The 16,239-nt window shown below is 43.7% G+C and overlaps 1 protein-coding gene across 1 annotated transcript in view; it reads right to left on the reverse strand.

Moving 5' to 3' along the window:
• Positions 1 to 13,654: 13,654 nt before the first annotated feature.
• The window catches only part of cdh19 (cadherin 19, type 2), a gene marked incomplete at both ends in the record, with an annotated part of 48,578 nt that continues 45,993 nt past the window's right edge, over positions 13,655 to 16,239 (reverse strand). Inside the window, one exon of the mRNA XM_080751695.1 lies at positions 13,655 to 14,232. Within this exon, the coding sequence (XP_080607821.1) occupies positions 13,655 to 14,232 (578 nt within the window). The remainder of the gene's footprint in view (positions 14,233 to 16,239) is intronic.

The following is a 16,239-nucleotide window of genomic DNA, read 5'->3' on the forward strand; positions in this document are numbered from 1 at the left end:
AATAAAATTAAAACATCAATAATCTGTACATCGAAGCTATACATATACTGTATAGCTTTGATTTACGATAGGATGCCAAGTTGAAAATGGCTTGGCATTGGTATATCAAAATGCTAAATTACATTTTTGCCTTTGCATAAGCCTGTATGTCATCGAGGGAATTCTATGAGTAATAAATGTGATATGGTTCATGACATCATTTAGTATTTTTGATTGGCATAGTTTATTTAGTTTACAATATGTTCCGCTATGTTGTATTTATGAAGACAAATGCATGGGTTACATTTTTGATGGCATGGTTTGAACATAGAGCATACAACCAGTCAGGGACGTGCAGAGAATGTCAGAGAGGCAGGGGCTGATATTTCTAAAAGGGCCTTTGGTGAAGATTTTGAAAATAGCCGACCTCCAAGCTCACAACGTGTTGTGAGCTTGGAGGTCTGCTATTTTCGGTACTTGATACCACACTAAACTAAGCATAATCAAGTCAATACTGGAGATGTGGTGTAACGGCATGGATTATTACACAGAGAGGGTCATTCTTTCAACATAAGATGCATGCATTCAAGTTCATAGAGCTTGGACAAGACAATTCTCTTGAATGCTGTCTTCAGGTATTTGTGGCATTTGGGGCATTTGCATTTCTTTCACCATACTAAAAGCTGCATTCATGGACTGGAGAGGGCACTTTTTACAGACGGATAAAAGGGCAGGGGCTCAAGCCCCCTTTGATGTCTATGTGTGTGCACGTGCCTGCAACCAGTGGAGTACCGACTCCAGGTCTGAACACACTGAGCACAAGACACTTTCTACCTGCTCTCAAGCTTTCCCCCAGGATGTTGGCTCGTTACTTGAGAATAGCATGTCTGGAATCCACCGCACCGCCCAGGCGTTTGAAGACCAAATGCTGCATACTGAGCAATGTCAATCTACCTGTATCCTCTCAAACTGTCCTTGTAGGATTTCTCCATTCTGTGCAGGACACTGGCTCTGAAACATCACATTTCAAATGAGTGTCTTCATCTGATGAAGGCGACATTATTGCGACCGAAGGTCGCATATACTCTGAAGAACCGTGTCGCTTGAGTGTCCTTCCTTCCTTCCGTATCCTCGTGACCGTCCGTATCCTCTGTGATGTCAGTGTGATGTCAGCGAGTTGTGACATCACCTCCTGTACAGGGCGGCTACACGAAATGTGGATAACACTATATATGGAGATAGTCCAGTCCATCATGTCATATGGGACTACCGTCATAGAAAGTAGCCATTGTTAGGCCGGAGTCATTGGCTGTCTAAACATGGAGATGTGGATAACACTATATATGGAGATGGAGATAGTCCAGTCCATCATGTCATATGGGACTACCGTCATAGAAAGTAGCCATTGTTAGGCCGGAGTCAATGGCTGTCTGTCTGACTGTCTGTACAGGAAGTGATGTCACATGACATACTTCTCACCAATTACGAGCGCACCGTGCCCATCACGAGGCACACCTTCAGGGGGATGAATTCACACGAGATGTACACACGCACTCAAATTCCTCTTTGTCTGTCGTTTGCCATCAGGATACACAAGAGCCAGGGCTTTACTCTTCAAAAGGTTCGCCTGGACATTGGCATGAAGGAGTTCGCTTCGGGAATGACTTACGTTGGCTGCTCCAGGGTTACGTCACTGCAAGGCTTGTGCCTTGATCCTGCGGATATTGATGCAAGTCAATGGCAGCGTTTCCAGAGTATCAACAATAACAAGGGCCACCAGGACCGTAGGGCTGTGGACAAGGACTTGCAGCGCATGAACGCCACACTGGAGCGTGAAAACCAACAGGCCTGATGGAAAATGATACATGGCCGCAGGCTTTGTGACGTCCCACATCTTATGTGCTGGGCATACTACTAACCGACGCAAGGACCTCCAGAGGCCACACAAAGAGTATCTAACCCGAGGCCCCTTACTAAGTAGCATACATTTACAACATACCTTCTCCAAAAACATCAATATTGAACTCCATATGTATATGGATACATACATGTATTTTTATTAATAAAGGATAAAATAAAATAAAAATGCCATAGATGGGCATTCCCAAAAGCAAAATCCCTTTATGCCCATATATGGGGATTTCTGATGTCATTAATCTCTGGCCCTAACTAGCTCAAAAGCCTGCTTTACTCTGATTTACACCCTACCTTTCCAGATGATGACCTATTGGGTACACACTTATGTCCAAATATAGAAATCCCAAGGCATCAAACCCAAGCTTGGCTTTACTAATTAACATACGTTTTATGCCCATATATGGAGATCCCTGTCCCAATGTTATCAATATTAAGGACATATCTGGAAATGCCCATATTTGGTAATGTCCACATATGGGCATGTTTTGACATAACATAGTCAGGGCCCTATCGCTCACACCCTAGGTTGGGTTGGCGTGTTCTCCCCGTGTCTCCTAGGGTTGATATCCTCACAAAATTGGTGCAAGTCGATGGCAGCGTTTCCAGAATATCAACAATACCAAGGGCCACCAGGACTGTAGGGCTGTGGACAAGGACTTGCAGCGCATGAACGCCGCACTGGAGCGTGAAAACCAACAGGCCTGATAGAAAATGCTACATGGCCGCAGGCTTTGTGACGTCCCACATCTTATGTGCTGGGCATACTACTAACCGACGCCAAGGACCTCCAGAGGCCATACAAAGAGTATCTAACCCGAGGCCCCTTACTAAGTAGCATACATTTACAACATACCTTCTCCAAAAACATCAATATTGAACTCCATATGTATATGGATACATACATGTATTTTTATTAATAAAGGATAAAATAAAATAAAAATGCCATATATGGGTATTCCCAAAAGCAAAATCCCTTTATGCCCATATATGGGGATTTCTGATGTCATCAATCTCTGGCCCTAACAAGCTCAAAAGCCTGCTTTACTCTGATTTACACCCTACCTTTCCAGATGATGACCTATTGGGTACACACTTATGTCCAAATATAGAAATCCCAAGGCATCAAACCCAAGCTTGGCTTTACTAATTAACATACGTTTTATGCCCATATATGGAGATCCCTGTCCCAATGTTATCAATATTAAGGACATATCTGGAAATGCCCATATTTGGTAATGTCCACATATGGGCATGTTTTGACATAACATAGTCAGGGAACTCCATGTATGGGCATAAAATTGATTCTGTGAGTGTGCCATCACAATGAATGTTGTCCAATCACTACCATATATGAGTCCTTCTGTACCACATCTCCATGTTTAGGCAAACTCCACACAGAAAGGCCCTATCGCCAACCGAACCTAGGGTGTGAGCGATAGGGCCTTTCTGTGTGGAGTTTGCGTGTTCTCCCTGTGTCTCCTAGGGTTGATACCCTCACAAAAACATGAACAAACTCCCCCCAGAATGACAACAACTAGAATCGTCAGAGAAACGCTGTGGTTGGCCAGATTGTCAAGAATTGGCGCGACCTCGCCCTTTAGGGCGAGGTTGCATGTCACCCTGAGGTCGCATTCCACCCTCGGGTGTCTTACTAGTTTTCCCTATGTGGTTTGGGAGGATTTGTGTGGCTTGTGATTGGCTGAAAGTTTTGAACGCTTGAATACGTTTTTCAAAGGCTGAAAGCTTTCAACTGCAACACACGTTTTACAGCGTTTCTCCAACATTTTCAGAGTTTCAAGTTTGGCACTGTTCTGTGTTCTCCCTGCAGCCTTATTTTGTTTCCCGTGCATGTTTGAAACCTTGTAAAATGGTTCTGAACACGATACTGACAAGATACTATGATACTGACCATGATACTGACAAGATACTATGATACTGACCATGATACTGACATGATACTATGATACTGACCATGATACTGACAAGATACTATGATACTGACCATGATACTGACATGATACTATGATACTGACCATGATACTGACATGATACTATGATACTGACAATGACATTATACTGACATGATACTATTATACTGACAATGACATTATACTGACATGATACTATTATACTGACAATGACATTATACTGACATGATACTAGGTGAGACATGACCTTTGAGACGATCTAAATGTCTCAATAGAAGAGCATCAGGGAGACAAAATACCACCACGCCAAGTTATATTGTATATTAACATAGATAGATAGATTGATAGATAGATAGATAGATAGATAGATAGATAGATAGATAGATAGATAGATAGATAGATAGATAGAGATAAATAGATAGATAGATACCTTTATTATGCCAAGGGGGAAATTCAGTTGTCCCGTTATAGCACAGCAGTATACAGTTATTTACAAAGTTACAGAGAAGTAGGAAAAGATAGATAAGAGTAAAACATACATACTTTACCATACAGATTGTAGGCTATACGTTATGTTGTAAATTAACATACTCTACGATACAGATTGGACAACATTACATTTTATTAATAAAACATTTGAAAGTTTCATTGTGCTATCGCGTTCTAATGTGGTTCACATGGCCGAATGTTTTCAGCTGCCATTCTCATTCTCCCCCACAGTGAACCATCTAATTACAGGACCATTCCATGTACTGCTCTCTGGTGACGGCAAAACACAACAATACTTCATTAATTTGCAGCTTCTCTTGGGGAAGAAGAAAAGTGGCGTGCTAACAAATGGAACTACTTTCAATGCAATATGACCGTGATTTCAGCACTTTCAGCTCTTAGTTTTGTGTAAAAAAAATAAGACAAAAAGTTACATTTGGAGATTTTTCTGCAAAGATAGACACTTCCTATGTTTATTTTTTTCTCCTCTTCTTTTCTTTCACTCAAGGCTATCCTATGGGGAGGTTTTCAATCAGGCAGCCTAGAGTTCGTGACACTCAGTGATTAGCTTGGCACTGGCTTTAAAAAGAAGCGCTGAATATATATATATATATATATATATATATATATATATATATATATATATATATATATATATATATATATATATATGTGTGGGGAAGAGAGCGCAAGAGGACGGGCACAGTTGACGTTAAGTGAAATGGTTCACGCCACCGTAATGGACATAATTATAAAGAAAAGGGCTGTGTGGGGTGAAATTATCTGTTACATTCGCCACGGGTAATGACAAAGATTCAAAAGGTTAAATGACACTGAGGGAGGCTGAATGAAGTATGCCGACAAGCGACAATGTGCTATTGAACAGAAAAAGAAGAAAAACGAGAGAGCAAATTCCAACATGATGGCGGACTATCATCTCCCTGAAGCTTTTCAAAGTATTTGAAGAAAGACTTTCAATTCAAAATTGATTCTTTTTCACTCTCTGTACCCCCATACCTCTATAGAAATCCTTCTAAGACTGTGATTTAGTTTTGAAAATGGAATTGCTCTGATAGATTGTCTGCCATTATGTTCTTTACACGGAACCCATGCAAGTTCACAGAGGCCGCCTCGAAAATTGGTGTACTGCCCCAATACAAGTCAAGAATCCATGTTAGGGCAAAAACCTCTAGCATTATATTCTTCCCCCCGCGTATGATTCGCCTTCCTCACCACACAAGTAATGTTTGGTCTTTTAGAGAGAACTAAGGTCGTGCTGGCCATTGGGAAAAGTGGGACAACTCCCGAACGGCTGGTTCATTCCCGGCCGGTCCAGGCCGGCCATTAGGAAAAAAATAAAAATAAAATGTCGGCCTTCGTTCCATTTTGGGGGCGGCCAACAAAGTAAATCGTCACTATCGGCAGAAACCTCGTATTTCCAAGTTTCACAATTTTTTCGCAAAGCCTCATATAAGGCCGTTGCACAAAAGTAGTGAAAACAGCAGATCTATAAGCACACAACGCCTCGCGGTGCGAGGCGTTGTGTGCTGGTAGATCGGCTGTTTTCACTAGTTTAAATCATTTTTTAAAATGATAAATACAAAACAAGCGGTTTTGGACATACAAGGTTTCCACCCGACAACGACGAAATATAACTCATGTACAGTAATTGGCCCACTGGCTTGTCACTTGTCTGAAATGATCTGAAATGGCAAATCTTTGAGTAGCAGCAGCGCTATAAAGAGAGATCTCTCTCTATAGCACGCAATGAGGGCCTATACAACTCTTTTTCCCGGGCTGAATCAGGGGCCCAGCATGTCCCTGTCCCCCAGCGTATGATTCGCCTTCCTCACCACACAAGTAATGTTTGGTCTTTTAACCCCTAAAACGCTGACCTTCTCTCAGACAGAAAACAGACCAATTAGTTGATGAGAAGAGGGATGGGCTCACTTGTGCAATTACCTCCGGTCACCCCCGGGAGCATTCAGCCACACACGCACAGACACGTGCACTCACGCATGCACACGCACACACGTCCAGCTCCAAGCCAACGCAGACCACTCCATTTGACCACCACTATTGCCTATATTCGGTGCAGGCGAAACACGATACACAACAAAGTAGTATTTTCGTGCCAAGGACCACCCAAATTGATAATTGCGACCGTCAGGTCGCAGTTACTGTCAAAACCTCGACCAGCTGTCCGTCAGTCAGTCAGTCAGTCAGCCAGTCAGTCAGTCAGTCAGTCAGTCAGTCAGTCAGTCAGTCAGTCAGTCAGTCAGTCAGTCAGTCTCACTTTTGCCCTGCTCATATCACCGCAAACGTTGCCCCGGTACATGCCAAATGTTGCACACACACTCCTTGCCTGGCAAACCACAAACTCCACCCATCAATTCTCACATGCCCCTCTTCTAGCGCCACCATGAGGCCGATTCTTGCAAAACACATTTTTGGACACTGCTCCTACAATTTTTGCCCTAAAATCACACAAATCGGTACACAGTGGCCCTCATTTATCAATGGAGTGTAAAAAATTGTCTATTTTTTCACCAAATTTTGCGTAGGGCAACGTTTGCGTGGCATTTACGAAAACGTCCTAAACAGACACACCTGGCGTACATTTGATCCCAGCGTTGATAATGCGCAGGCTGAAATTTAAATAACACGCCCTTAATTATTCTCGAAACGCCCCGATTTTACGACTAGAACGACCTGAATACGACCTAACAGCGAAAGGAAAGCCAATAGAAGAGAGTTTACTCCTCACGCTTCAAGTTCAATCCCATGTCCAGTCCCACACAGACCACGCACACATGCACGCATGCACGCACGCACGCACACACCACCAAGCCCAGCAGCATTTTGGTTCACTGAACCATTATTACCATTTATTTTGCATAGTAAGCTTGCAGCCTACATGAGTGACACCACACCAGTCATTGTCACAAATGGAATATATTAATTTAACCCAATATCGGCGACGGCACAGTGCGCGTTTGAGTGGTTACAAAAAGAAAAAAAGAAAGCAAAATCATATATTCCCGAAACCACGGGATGCCGTGCATGCGATGTTACTGAGAGATACTGACAAGGAGGCAGTTATAATCTGAAGGTTTGAAGCGTCGGGTGGGTTTTATCCTTAATACATAACTCCATAGGACACACTTGTATAATAGTTGGATACCTCACGGTCCACGAAAAGAATGTCACAGGCTCACCACGTCGGGTTTCATCATTAACTCCAGCATAGTGTAGGCCTACTACAGTAGGTCTACTGTAGCGACTGTATAAATTGAGAGACCCCACAGTTACGTTTTGGATATAAATTTAACCCAATTTCGGCGACGAGCACAATGCGCGTTTGAGTGCTTGAACTTGCAATCATGCACCGTTCCCGCACGGGCTGGTCTTCTCCCCGGTGGGCCGTGGACCCCCAAATAAATCATCCGCAGCGTGCGTGCGCTGGGCTGGGCACAGCCAGGTTTGGACCTTTGGGTTTTATCCATATTTAAAAAGACTCGCGTCACTGTATAAATTGGAGGCTCACGCCTCACGGTAATGTAAGATCACAGCGGCGCCGCGCTGGTCCCGAAAATGCTCTCGCATGCGTTCGTAGGCTAGCCTATATAGGCTATGTGCAATTGTTCTGAGCCAGGTCTGCAATCGTAAGATTTAGACTGTTAAAGCACTTAACAGTAGATTGCTTCCATATTGCTAGATTTTAATTGCTTGTCATTGTAACTTGGAAATAAAATCGGCGTACATGTCCATGATGTAGCTGGCTATAATAGGCTATGCATTTATACAATTTAATATTTTCACAGGATTATTTATTATTGTGTTGGATATACATTTTCGAGTGGATACATGTGTCCATTGCCTGTCAGATAGTTAGACAATGCTGCTCCGCACGTCTACAATGGAGCAAAGTGGTGTAGGAGGAATCCTACACCACCTCTGGACTTGACGTGAGATTTGATCCTACCCTACGCCAACGTCAAAGTCAAGTTGAAATGATAAATGTCGAGACTTCCCTAAATTTCGGTGTACACCCAAATTTTGATCTGCACCACGTTGATAAATGAGGGCCAGTGTGTCTACACTCATCTCTTCAACATGAATCTGTCCCATATAGCGCCACCATCAGGCCAATTTTTTCAAACACATTTTTGGACACTGCTCCTACACATTTTGGCCTAAAATCACGCTGCGACCTGACGGTCGCTTATCTCTCGATTAGGGAGTCTTACTGGTGTATTTAGCGGCGGAAGACACCCCGTCCCCCCCATCTGAAAAGGTTCTGTGCCAGGGACACCCAGCAGTGAAGATTCGTTGAAAACAATTATAAATGATGTTTCAAACACTTTCAAGATGTTTCAAACAAAAATAGCAGATGTACAATCTTGCAGCCTGGCACGACGCTATTTTTGAGAACCACGTACTGTACAGTACTGTACAGTACTGTTCTAAACTACTGTTCTAAATCCTATGAGTTCTCTCAAAAACTGAAAGAAAGAAATCTGTTCGTCCGGGCGGCTAACACTTGTCCTTTTTGTTGAGTGACTCACGCTCTGACATCACTGTGATGTCATGCATGGTGTAGCCTTTATGGGGTAATTTAGTGATTAATTATCATTAAATGTCGTGAATATCAATGAAAATATATATCACCAGTTTACCTATTTAATACAGATCAGTCTCTGTCCGAGAATCCAGGAATTAATTGATGTGTGCGCACATCAGCATATCCGCGTGCAGAACTGTTGACTGCAGAGCGTCTCTAAATAACCGTTTAGGGCATTTGACCTCTGGGGTCACTTGTGCTTTCTCCTTCTCCTCTGCTGCTGAGTCCATGTGCGTAAGCGAGAAGGGGGCATAGTTCAAGCTGCCCACATCACAATTCTTTTCACTCTCAAAAAGCGCCTGCAATGTAGTGCATTTGAAACTACATTGCAGTGCATCATGGGGTGATCACTGGTAGCCTCCAGTGGATTGTTTTATTTTTATTTTTGTTTATTTTATTTTTATTTTGTTGCTGAGTGAGGTCATTGAGTGAGATGAAACAACCTAAAATATATTAACATTTAGGCCTACTACTACTGAAAGTACAAAATAATGTTGTACTTTTACTCAAGTGCATTTTGAATTCCAGACCTTTACATGTAAGATTTCTATATTGCAGTGTTACTTTTATTTAAGTGAAAAATAGTAAAGTGAAGAGTACTTTTACCACTGCTTCCAGGCCTGGTGGAAGAGCAATAATGAGGGAAAAGAATAAATTGATTCAGGGAGAGAAAAAGAAAGTTGTCACACAAACAGACATGTCCAGCTGGAAAGATGCAATTAAATTCACACACACACACACACACACACACACACACACACACACACACACACACACACACACACACACACACACACACACACACACACACACACACGCACAGACTTTAAAAATGTATCAATGTCCACAAGAGAGAAAGCACACAAGGACTAGCCTAGTAAACTAGATTCCTTCTGCCTTCTAATTCGAGTCTGGTTTATGAGGCTAAGACAATACAGGTGCAGTAAGGCTACATTCACAAAATCATAGAACATACTGTAAATCTTCTCGATACACACCGCAGGAATGGCCGGGTCCACTGTCGCTTCTCCCTGCAGCTGGTCACAGAAGGGCCGGCGGTGATGATCGTGATCAACTTCAAGCACATACTGTAGCCACAGAAGTTGCAATCTGTACCTACTACACCAGTAAGACTCCCTAAATCGGGAGATAAGCAACCGTCAGGTCGCATACACAAACTTTAGAAGGCCACCCATGAATCAGGAGGGAATATACCGTATGAAATGGGACAGATCCATGTTGATGATATGACTGTAGAGATATACAGTGTACCGCTTTGCGTGATTTTAGGGCAAAATCTGTAGGAGCAGTGTCCAAAAATGTGTCTTGCAAGAATCGGCCTCATGGTGGCACTAGAAGAGGGCCATGTGAGAAATGAGGGGTTGTGATTTGGCAGCCAAGGTGTGTGTGTGTGCAAAGTTTGGCATGGATCGGGGCAACGGTGGCGGAGATATGAGTAGGGGAAAAGTGTGACGTGTGACGTGACTGACAGACAGACTGACGGACAGCCGGTGGAGGGTTTGATACTAACTGCGACCTGACGGTCGCAATTAACGCTGGTATAGTTACAACGGGGGTCAACACACACACACACACACACAAATGCGCGCACGGCGCCCATGATGATGGACAGGAAATGTCATGCAGTAAAAATGAAGAGTGAATATAATATTTTTGTTGTAAAAATGCCATTGGTAAGTAAAACTTTGGCAGATATTTAATAGCTTTTATACAGTGAGCGTATAATACCACAGCAGTGATGATTAAAGCATTATTGTTGGTCACAGCGTTTTCTTTCTTCACGTGTCATCTTGAGTCCAACAGTTTCTTTCTTGAAAAATGTTTCAGTTTTGTTTTATTTATGTTTTGTCACAAACACAACGTGATTTTATTTTTATTTTCTGCCTTTAGCCTATTTATACGTGTAGTAGAGATGGACAGGAAACAGGCAATTTGCGTCTCTATTTTCTTCCATGCCTCCCTAAACATGTTTGCCATTTTTTACTATTTTGAGAAACATTTTTGAATATTTCAAATAGCTGATCTACAAGTTCACAACGTGTCAATGTGGATCGGCTATTTGAAGTATTTTTAAATGTTTTCTTTTTTTCCTTTTTTCTTCAAAATAGTAAAAAAAAAGGCAAAGAAGTTTAGGCATAAGGGGTAAGGCATGGGAAATACAGCTGTTGGTGCCTGGACCGCTGGAAGCAGTCCGGGCCTCAATGCATCTTCATCAGGTCAACTGATGAATGTTTTGACATTGATGTATTGAAACGGTGTCATGTTATTTGCCCTGCACCCTGTTATTAAAAAGGATTTTATTGTCTGAGTTTGCTCCAGTGCCTTCCTCCCTAGCAGTCCCGCTCCTGAGATGCCCCGGACCAGCCTGCATTTGGCTTGAGGTGCGGTGGAACCCCTTTGGTACTAGCTTGGTCTCTCCGGCCTCCGCTCTATGGCTCTGACATGAGGTTTCCACTGCATAGGGTGAGGGCACATCATATCCAAAAGTAAACGATGTTTTACAGTACATATTTGCGGTTAACAAAATGTGACAGTGACAGGTTGAAACGCTCATTTAGTCAGCCTGTGGCCGGTCAACCCCTGTCCACATGTGCAGTACGCTCTGGAGCCCCCCGTCAAGGTTGCATTGGAAAAACATGGCACAGGCTGACAAAAAAAGCTATTTAAACGCTTTTTTCAACCTATTGGTTAACATTTTTTGACCACTACGATGTACAAAAGCAAAGTATGAATCAACAATATTGGCCACAGTTCGCCGGTGTTGCACTCTGCCACCAACCTCATAATTGGACCTATAGAGCAGAGGGAGAGTTTCTAAATTTGTCTTCTAAAACGGCTAGTTCCATTCCTTGATTCTGATTGGCTGGTTGCCGTGGTATATCTGAGACTATAACCCACACCTTGAATCAGTTTATATCTAAGCCAGATGCGTTATTTCTTTCCACTGTGCCATGAGGCTGAACTAGAGAAGTGAGCGTTTGATTTCTCCTCAAATCCTGCCGCGCGGGTGCTTCTAAGCACCGCCCGCATGCATAGGACAGTGACTGAATGGCTCCGGGCGGGGCTTGTAAAGGCAACAAGCACCCTCTATTCTCCAGGCACTACTTGGCTGTTTAGCTTAGGTTGCTATGCTAGCGTTTTTGATGTGATGTTCACCCACATAACAGCTAAATCTGGATGAAAATAAACATGTGTATGGATCGAATATGGTTCTTAAAACTGTTCTGCTGCTGTTGACGGCGCTCACCGTCATTGAAAGGGTTAATACCATGGCGCCGTTGACGGTGAGGACTGTGAATCTTACTGTATATACAGTAAAGATATTATTACTTACTGTACGTCGCTCCGGTCCCGCCCGCATCGGTAATGTCGGCGATTTGTTTACAACGCACGTTGGGCGTGCACGCGAAGTGAAGCTCCTCAATGTTAAGTCAATGGAGAGGCCCATAAAGAAACTTCATTTAAACAAAATAGCCATTTTGAGACATTTTGCAGCAGATCTAAATGTAAACAAGGCACAAGGCAGGGCGCAGCCATCTTCCTCTTCTTGTCCCACACTGTCATGTGACTAGATGACGTAATCGTTGCCGTCAAGTGATAATCCAAAAAAACAAAAACAACCCCCTTCCAGCCCTTCAAAATAATAGCGGCGGCCTATGGAGGAAACTGCGTGGCACCGAGGCACCAAGCAACTTTCAGATTAAGAGGCACTAATTGTGTTAACTTCTTAACATGAGACTGATCTAACACAAGTGTTGTTTCCCTATTTTTTTGGCAAAAAGAATGACGTGACTTTATAAACACACACTGGCTTCCGTAAGTTCCGTTCCTGGATGTGGCTGTTAAACGCAAGGAAATGTCTCTTCCTGGTGGCGGAGAAGTGTACTTTTTTCTTTAAATAATGCAATGCTATGATTTTCATGTTGCAATACTGTGACCGTTTTAGAAAAGCAATAAGCCACGCGAGGCTTGTGGTTACCGGGGTAGTATACACCGGCTGAGAGGGTTGGAAACACTCGGCTGACGCCTCGTGTTTCCCAACGCCTCTCAGCCGGTGTATACTACCCCGGTAACCACTCGCCTCTTGTGGCTTATTGCTTTATTGAGGCATGGTGGAACCCCTTTGGTAGCCTACAAAGTTGGCAGCTCGCACAAGACATTTTGTGCTTATCGGTTCAATCGCTCTTATAGGCGGCCAGCCTCCTGCAGAGCCATGTAAAACAATGTATGTCCATTGCGTCCATGTTTAATACTCAAGAGTTCACTTCACACTGAGGATTTCACTGTACTGTACTTTACATAACGGGTAACACAGGTTACATACACCAGTGGAATGAGGCTATTGTAACATAATGCTTTATACCAGGGGTCTTCAACGTTTTTCAGGCCAAGGATCCCTTAGCTGAGAGAGAGAGATGAAGCAGGGACCCCCACTACATAATTATTATTGCATAAACAGTGCATAAACCCTCAATAAGTAGAAAACGTGTACATGGACTGCTCTTCTTTTTTCCCTCAATACACCAGACCTCTTTGCCGTTCTACAAGCTCACAATGCTTGCACTTGCTTGTACATCTGCTATCTTCAGGTATTGTTCCCCTCAGAGTTCAAGTGGTTCATGTAAAAAAAAAAAGATTTGGTGTTCCCCCCTGTAGTAACTGAGGACCCCTCCCCTGTCCCCCTGTTGTCACTTTTTCAGAATATGGTCTCCTCCTCCGCTGCGCCGTACCACGGGGTGAGCCGTGCCAAATAGGGTCTGGGGGCGGCGGGGGGGTTGTTGTACACAGGCTGCTCGTTGACGGGGGGCTCCAGAGCGTAGCAGGACTCCAGCGAGCTCAGGGAGCCCGCGGGCGTGAGCCCCGAGCCCTCGTAGGCGTAGCTCCTCAGGCGGTCGCACGGCGCGGCGTAGGGGTCGGCGTCGGCCTCGGCCAGCCGGTCGGCGATGAACTGCCGGAAGACGTCGTCCTCGGGGCCCACGAGGTGCGACTGCCGCGAGGACGACATCAGGGACATGCGTATGCTGGCCGTCACGTCCGCCCGCCGCAGCTTCCTCTCCCGCCGTCTGGGGTGGTGGGGGCGGCGCAGGGGGACCACCGACGCCGCCGCACCCACCCCGCCGCCCCCCGGCGGCTCCCCGTAGCGCAGCAGCTTCTGCGAGACCACCCCCCCGCCGTCTGGCAGCTCCAGACCCTTCACCACCTCCCCGTCCTCCTCCTGCTGCTGCTGCTTCCTCCTCCGCTGTCTCCTCAGCATCAGCATCAGGACGGACAGCCCTGGAAACACACCGCCGCGCGGCGGGGGGTCGTTAAGGGTTTAAACGGTCTGAGGGCAAAGAGCCCGGAGAGCGGAGTGAGGGAGGGGGAGAGAGAGAGAGAGAGAGAGAGAGAGAGCTGGGGAGGGTTCGATGATGGAGTGGCTGCACTCATGCATCTATCTATATCTATCTATCTATCTCTCTCTCCATATTAGGAGTTTTTTGGGGGTTATTCATGAGTGCAGCCACTCCATCATCAAACTCTCCCCAGCTCTCTCTCTCTCTCTCTCTCTCTCTCTCTCTCTCTCTCCATATTAGGAGTTTTTTTTTTAGGGGTATTCTTTTTCGTAAATTAACGCGCTACTTGATCATACTAAAGCATCACACAAAAGTAGCAGATCTACAAGCTCTGCATATTGTGGATCTGCTACTTTCATGATGCTTTTTAATTTGAATCCTTTGTTTAATTTCACACAAGAGAAGGAAACAAAAGCTGATTTCTTTGCTTCTGCTTCTCAGCACAGAGACATATTAAACGGTCAGCATAACAGCATCTTTTGTCGAGTGTTGTCGAGTGCGTGTGTGCGTTTGCTGTTCTTTTGCCATTAGATGTGCTCGTCTCTGTTAGCATAGCGAGGTGCTGTCATTAATCTTTCATGTGATGTGGGTAGGGAGGACCGCGCCGAGCAGCAGAGGTCATAATAAAGCTCTTCACTATGCAAACCCATCAACGTCCCAGGATGGTACATCGGTGCTGATGTGCTGCTCATTACCAACATAAGCGTTCTTTGTTTTGCAAAGCATTCAGGATTTCAAAAAGAAAGAAAAGAACAAGGCGTGTTAAAGGCTCACCGGTGAGTTTAAACCAAAAAAGTTATTCAAAAGAGAAGTGGGGTTGTTGTTATGGAGGGAAATCGTATTATTGTTGGACGGCAATTATATTGTATATACTTGCCAAGACTCGAGCTCACACTGACACAAGTTCGGCTGAAAAAACAATTGGACCATATTGTTATCATCCTTTTTTTAAGAGTAATTGTTGTCAGACCCAGTAGAAACAGACCCAGTAGAAACTATGCTTTGTATTACACACAAAATGGTGCTTATTTATAAAATGTACTGGTCTAATGATCTAGGTCAGTGGTTCTCAAACTTTTTTGAGAACCCCCTTTTTAAGGACCCCTACATTGTTGATATATACAAGACAGTTGAAGCATCCTGCATGCTACTTGCGGTGACTGGTGAGTTCTGTGTAATATGTATGCTGTGTGAGGCTGCTTGTTGAAAATGTGGGGCAAACAATGCACGAAGCCTACTCAACAAACGAACAAACATGTAAAGTCAGGGTTCCCACACAATGAGGCAATATGCATCAGCTATACATATGTCAATGCCCCAAGGCAGACTCGAGCAATGGTGTCAGGTGAACACATCTGCAAGATAATAATGTATAGTATGGTGCAACATCTTGTTAGCTTGTAGATCTATTATTTTTGTCACATGAATTAGGGCACACGTATTAAGAACAACACCAATAGCTAAAATGATATCGAAACATTTGATTAATTCCAAAACTTTTTTTTTTTTTTTCTGAATACTTCCAGGAATTTCATGACCGAAGGAACGTAAACAGGGTTAGTCAAAAGGTAGATTGCGATGTACCAAATAACTATTGTTGGCATCTACCACTTGAGTTAAGGTGACTTGGTTGATTGATATCAAAAAGGGAAGTAAAAGTACAAAATGTTTGAAAATAGCAGATCTACAAGCTCACAACACGCCGCGCCTAGGTATAAAATAGGGCTTAAGCCGTTAATGTATGTTTTATAATATTATAATTTATATCGGCAAAGTAGCTAGTAAAAAAAGTTTTCAAAAACATTAGTAAAAGTACAATATTTGGATCCGAGTTGTAGTGGAGTAACAGTATTGGGAACTGGAAACACTCAAGTAAAGCACAAACACATCAAAACTTTTTCTGGTTTTCATGTGTCTAGGAGGTTGACAGTATTTCATTAGACCCCAG

Source organism: Nannobrachium achirus (genome assembly GCF_963921795.1).
Source record: "Nannobrachium achirus genome assembly, chromosome: 21".
NCBI lineage: Eukaryota > Metazoa > Chordata > Actinopteri > Myctophiformes > Myctophidae > Nannobrachium > Nannobrachium achirus.